Raw genomic sequence first — 5,788 nt, forward strand, 5'->3', positions numbered from 1 at the left:
CCTTAACCCTACACCTGAAGCTAAACCTCAAACAAAACTACAGCCAATTTTGAGTTTCAGAAAACACTGTTTAGGCTCTTTTTTTTTTAAGCCTTTTGGTTTACAGGGACACATGATGTGTCCTCATAAACCATGTTGTGTTGTAGTACCCATGTCATTAAATAAAACTGCCTTGATGTTACATGTGCCTCTATGTTATTGTTTTAAGGCTGTGTACTAAATGCACTTTTTTTTCCTGTAGCTCTAAAGGTTTTAAAATATCACAGAACTGCATCTCTTCACTTTAAAAATATTAAGGATGGTAAAGTTAAAGGAGATAAGGAAGTGACTGCACACATTTATCTGAACGAAGCACATTCTGTGACTGTAGAAAAGTCCCTGCTGGAGGAGAACAAAGCTTCATCATCAGAGGTATCATGTTTACTTTATCTAGAATTAAGGCACAATCCTCTCATCAGTTTATTCATCTGTTTTTAAGCTTTCGATTGCTGAGAGTTTATGCATAACTAAAGAAAACTGATGGACCTACTACAATACACACTAGTAACTGTTCAACTATTTCAGTTCAGATTCTTAGTACAGTAGTAGTAGTAGTAAACTCATCTATGACCTGTAGCAATAATTTGGTATTAATTCAGTTATCTTCATTTAGCTGTGGGTATAAAATTCTTAAATGAAATCCCATCATATGTTTTAGGTGAACAACACTAAACCTGTGACTTCAGTAGTATCAGAAGACACAAACAATAGTGAGGATGTTGTTGCAGCTAACAGCGCTTCAAATGATGCCGAGATCACAAAAACATTTAAAAGGACCCCCGAGACCTCAGCTGGACTCACTGTTCCCCTCTATCAGTTCTGGTATCTGCATCATGCTTACAGAAAGGAGGTAGAGAAAATTGAGAAACAACATGGAGTCATTATGCAGTCAGAAGTGTCAGTCTCATTCAAATCCACCCAGAGATCAAGCAGTGATTCTGTCTCCAAAGCCTCCAAGGACTTTCAGAAACTTGTCAGTGATTGTGTGGTTAATTTTAGTGATGCTGCCATTAATCATAAAGACATGAATTTAGATATTGTGAAGGAGGCAATTCATACCATCCAGTCAGAGGAGGCAAAGTTGATGTTGACCATGTCTGCCAGTAATTGTCTGTTCTTTGGACCAAATAAATTTACAGACATGATTAAAAGAGAGACAACAGGAGTGGAACAACAATTCAAAGATAAATCAAACGAAACTACGAGAGACGATAACGTTTCTCCACAAGGCAGGTTTTCACTGGACATGGACACTAAAGACTTTCTGACTCAACTTGAGATGGACAAGGTTCATTGGGATTTGATGAATCTTTCCTATAAAGAACAATTGTCACAACTTGAAACAAAGTATGGAGTGTCATTTCATGAAGAAAAACTGCAGAAAAATGTCATTAAGGTTCAAGCTCGATCTAAAGGAGTTCAACATATTAATCTTGAAAGTCATGCCCTCAGAGCTTTAACACACAACTCTACCAGAAACTTGCCTCAGCCACTGTCAGCTGTAAACTCACAACCCCTACAGATAAAACTGATGTGGCACCACTATTAGAGAAACTTCAGCAGCAGCATCATCGTGTTGTTGCAGCAGATGAACTCAGTCCCTGGAGGCTTGTTGGACTGCCAGAACATCTTGGTCCTGCTATTACTGATATTGAGAAGACACTTCAGAAGAATGTGTTTGATGACAAAATGAAGAAATTCATTGGATACTCAGGTGACATTCCTTACCCAAAAGGAATCAACTGGAATCCGATGCCTGATTATGGACCAGGAGCTGTAGGTGGAGCAGTACGGGATGAGAGAGGGAGTTTTAGAGGGCAAGGCAAAGCAGATACTGGTTTCAATGAAGATTCAGAAGGAAATTCTAGACATGACAGTAAAGGTGCTCATGCTGAAGAGGAGACATGTACTATTTGTATGGACAGCTTCTTTGACAAGAGAAAACTGAAATGTGGACATAAATTCTGTCAGAAATGTATAAGGATTTCAGTGGAGAGTCCGGGACCCATCTGTCCTGTGTGTAAGGAAGTGTTTGGGAAACCAAAGGGGAACCAACCAAATGGAAAAATGCGTGTAAGAAACAGCAGATGGAGTCTCCCTGGATATCCACGCTGTGGCACTATTGAAATCACCTATGACATACCCAGCGGTATTCAAACGGTAAGAGTATGTAACAATCAAATCAAAGCACTTTGCTCAAATTCTATAGCATGGGTGTCAAATCCTGTTTGTGGAGATATTCCTATCTGCAGAGTTCAAAAACACTTAATTAACTAAGATCTTCAGGTGCACTTGATAATTACAGACAGGTGTGTTTGATCATGGCTGGAGCTGAAAACTGCAGGTAGGCAGAACTCCAGGAACAGGACTGGCAACCCCGGTCTACAGACTGTGTGCTCCAGGGATGTCAACTCTGCTCCTGGAGGGCCATTGTCCTGCAGAGTTTAGCTCCAACTAAATTGAAACCTCTGAACCTCCTTTGTAATCAAGGTCTTCAGAAGGACTAAAACGTTGAAGGTAACTTTGCTTTGGAGGAAACTCTGCAGGACATTGTCCCTCCAGAAACAGGACTGGACACCCCTGCTGTTGAGGAAGCACACAAAGACAGCAAAAAAACAATGAGAAAGCACAAACAGACAATATAAAGTATAAATAGTTTCTACAGTTCTCTCAATTAGCTGTTACTATTAAACCAGAAACCTCTATGATATCTGTGACCTCCTTTGTACTGTATAGCCGCGTTTCCACCGCTGGAACTTTACCCAGGAACTAGGGACTTCGGGCTGGTACTAGGTGTGTTTCCACAGCAGGAACCAGGAACTAAATAAAGTTCCGGTAAAAAAAAATGCCCCTCAGAAAGTCCCTGCTGGCGACTTTCTTCAACTTTAACCACCATTTATTCGGATAATTTTCAAAATATTACTGTTATTGTGTCATTTAATGTATTTTTAAAAGTATTTCAGGCGAGAATGTAGGTGTTTAAAATTCAAATCTGTGGTTTATTTATAAAGACAGCGCCTATTTAAAAATGTGTGTTGATATAATTTTTCGGAGACGGTCAGCTCCACGCGATCAGCGGGAGCTCAGAGCTCATGTATCCGCGGAGAGCAGCCTCACCTCGGCTAGTCCTTCTGATACGTGCCGCTGGCTCTGATGTTTCTTTAGTGGTTAACATAAAATATAATTTGTTTTGAGTAAATCTAACAGGTATTCTTTGGTCTGTATTCAACTTATCTATATGTTAAAATGAAAATAAAAAGGCAAATTGATATAATATTTCGTTTCATTGTAATGGCTGTATATATATACACATTTCCCTGAACGAAGTACATTTCTGCGTCTATTATTATCTTCAAATGAAAACGAAAGGAGGCAGTGGTATTTGATATCCTATTTCGTACAGTTTTATTGTCAAATATACAGTGAGGAAAATTGCAGTAGCCAAGGAGCGCTGACTGATGTTATCAAGTACGCTGCTGTTTGCAGAATTACCGGATTTGCGTCGTCGCGGACAAAACACTCCCGAGTCGAACTCGCAAAGTCCGAACTACCGAGGATGCAAGTCCAAAATCAGAAACGTGCACAGACTTATGTCACCAGACTATTTGCCTAATCTTCCCGGTACTTTAGACCGCGGTGGAAACACAGAAAGCAACAGGTCTGGGGGGAAAATAGTTCCTGGTACAATTGTTCCGGGTAATTGACACATCAAGGCTCTTTAAGTCCATTTCGGTTTTTACATAGTATTGATTAATGTTATGGTACATGAAAACATCTGTTATTTATTTATTTATTTAAATGTTTAGGAGAAGCATCCAAACCCGGGAAAGCCTTTTCATGGGACAAATTGTCGTGCGTACTTACCAGACAATGATGAAGGAAAGGAAGTACTTGCACTGCTGCAAAAGGCTTTTAGTCAGAAACTGATCTTTACTGTTGGGAAATCTACAACTTCTGGAATGGATAATGTCGTCATATGGAATGATATTCATCATAAGACCAATAAAAACGGTGGGCCTGAAAGGTATGTGTTCATATAAAGTTTGCTTTAAATTTTCTATCATGTTTGGTAAAACCAGTAATCAAGCATGACATTTGTATTTGATGAGTAAAACAAAAAAAAAACAAAAACGTGTTTTTGAACTTGTATATCTATTATTACTAGTATATCTATTCTTTTGTCCTCAGTTATGGCTATCCAGACCCTGACTACCTGAAGAGAGTAAAGGATGAGTTAAAAGCCAAAGGCATTGAATGAGGTTTTTATTTGTATGTTCCCAAATGCACATCTAAGCCTAATATTTTACAAATAAATCATTTATAGATTGTTACATTTTCATATACACATTTTATATATAGTGAATTTAAGAACTATTCAGACCCTTGATTAGTTTACTGAAAAACAAGCTATATATTGAACTTTTGTTCTGTGTAAAACTCTGCAAATCTGCAAATGTTAACTCTCTAAATTATATTTAAATGACTGACTAACAAACAAACAGACAAAACCTAAAACACTTTATTAACGGTCAAAATAATTAAATGCATATTCTAAAAGTATGTGATTTCTGACAACGTATTGTTCTCTAAAGGAAAACTGTAACAATGAAGAAGAAATAGCTATATCAGTAAGAGAGTATCTGGAATGCATAAGCTAGGAAAAGAGTATGAAGTGTGCACATACCTGTTCTCACCATCTGATCAGTTATCCAGAAGTGGAGACGACATCATCTAGACCAGGGGTGTCAAACTCATTTAAGGTTGAGGGCCGGATTGGAGAAAATGTCCCCTTGTGCGGGTCGGATTACCTTTTGTTAAACCCCAGTGTGCTCACAATTACATTAATATTAACCATACAAACAAAAAAATTCTAGTGTTTTTTTTTTTTTTTTGATAGTGATAATTAACATATTTTGCAGTGTGTTTTCGAGAGAGCACCTTGGTGGTTTTAAAGACTGTCATGACTAATCCCCCCCCGTGTGGGACTGGGACAGTAAATCCGCCGGTAATTTGACGTCCACCCCAGGCCACCCTTTGTTGGTGCCGTCACCCCACAATTCATGGTGTCCACCGAGACCTGCTAAACTTGTAGGCTACCCCTGTTTAGTTGATTACAGGCAGAATACCAACATAATATGAATGGATAAATAATAACCCTCAAAACTCACTAGAATCCACCATCTTAGCATCTGTCCCCTGAATCCTCCTCTCTCTCATCTCTCTCTCTCCTCTCTCACTCTGCCCATCTAGGTTTCTCTGCATATGAAATAAGCACTTTTCAATAATCTAATTATTTGTGCAGCCATTAATTGTATGTCCCCCATGACACAGGCCTATACACTGATGACTTATAAATTCATGAAAAGCACAATTTTCTAAGAGTATAGCCAGCATTTTTTAGTTTTGCTTATAGCTTAAACTTTAACCCGAAGGTTCTAGCTACTGACTCAAAAGCTACTGTCCACCCCTTTTGTTTACATCAGGAGCAGTGGAGCACTATGCTCCTGTTGCTTCCTTCGTCACCAGTCAACTAAATTAATAAACATTGTAGACTATACTACATATTGTAGGCTAGAAATGGAAAATCAAAAATTCTGGTCAAATTTGGCACGAAAAAAATTCTGTATCCCCATATGTAAACCATTTTGCTAAGTTTGTCATAAGATGGCTCTTTTAAAACTTCTATCATTATATATATTTTGTATTTTTTTTTTTAGAATAGTTTGTATCTATTGTCGCTTTGGATGAA

At 38.2% G+C, this 5,788-nt stretch overlaps 1 protein-coding gene across 1 annotated transcript; it reads left to right on the top strand.

Annotated features, from left to right (window-relative positions):
* Nucleotides 1-223: 223 nt before the first annotated feature.
* LOC109097030 (E3 ubiquitin-protein ligase DTX3L-like) lies at nucleotides 224-4,890 on the top strand. Its single transcript, XM_042721022.1, has 4 exons — nucleotides 224-411; nucleotides 698-2,199; nucleotides 3,846-4,063; nucleotides 4,228-4,890. Exons 2-4 carry the CDS (start codon nucleotides 1,729-1,731, stop codon nucleotides 4,295-4,297), a joined length of 759 nt encoding a protein of 252 aa, XP_042576956.1. The 5' UTR covers nucleotides 224-411; nucleotides 698-1,728; the 3' UTR covers nucleotides 4,298-4,890.
* The last annotated feature ends 898 nt before the right edge of the window (nucleotides 4,891-5,788 follow it).

This window comes from Cyprinus carpio, chromosome B3 (assembly GCF_018340385.1).
Source record: "Cyprinus carpio isolate SPL01 chromosome B3, ASM1834038v1, whole genome shotgun sequence".
Taxonomy (NCBI): domain Eukaryota; kingdom Metazoa; phylum Chordata; class Actinopteri; order Cypriniformes; family Cyprinidae; genus Cyprinus; species Cyprinus carpio.

Bases quoted from the DNA above. Each gene is read 5' to 3' on its own strand.
- LOC109097030 (XM_042721022.1), top strand. From the start codon at position 1,729: ATGAAGAAATTCATTGGATACTCAGGTGACATTCCTTACCCAAAAGGA. The intron at 2,200-3,845 runs GTAAGAGTATGT...TTAAATGTTTAG, and splicing joins TACCCAGCGGTATTCAAACG to GAGAAGCATCCAAACCCGGG. The intron at 4,064-4,227 runs GTATGTGTTCAT...TTTTGTCCTCAG, and splicing joins AAAAACGGTGGGCCTGAAAG to TTATGGCTATCCAGACCCTG.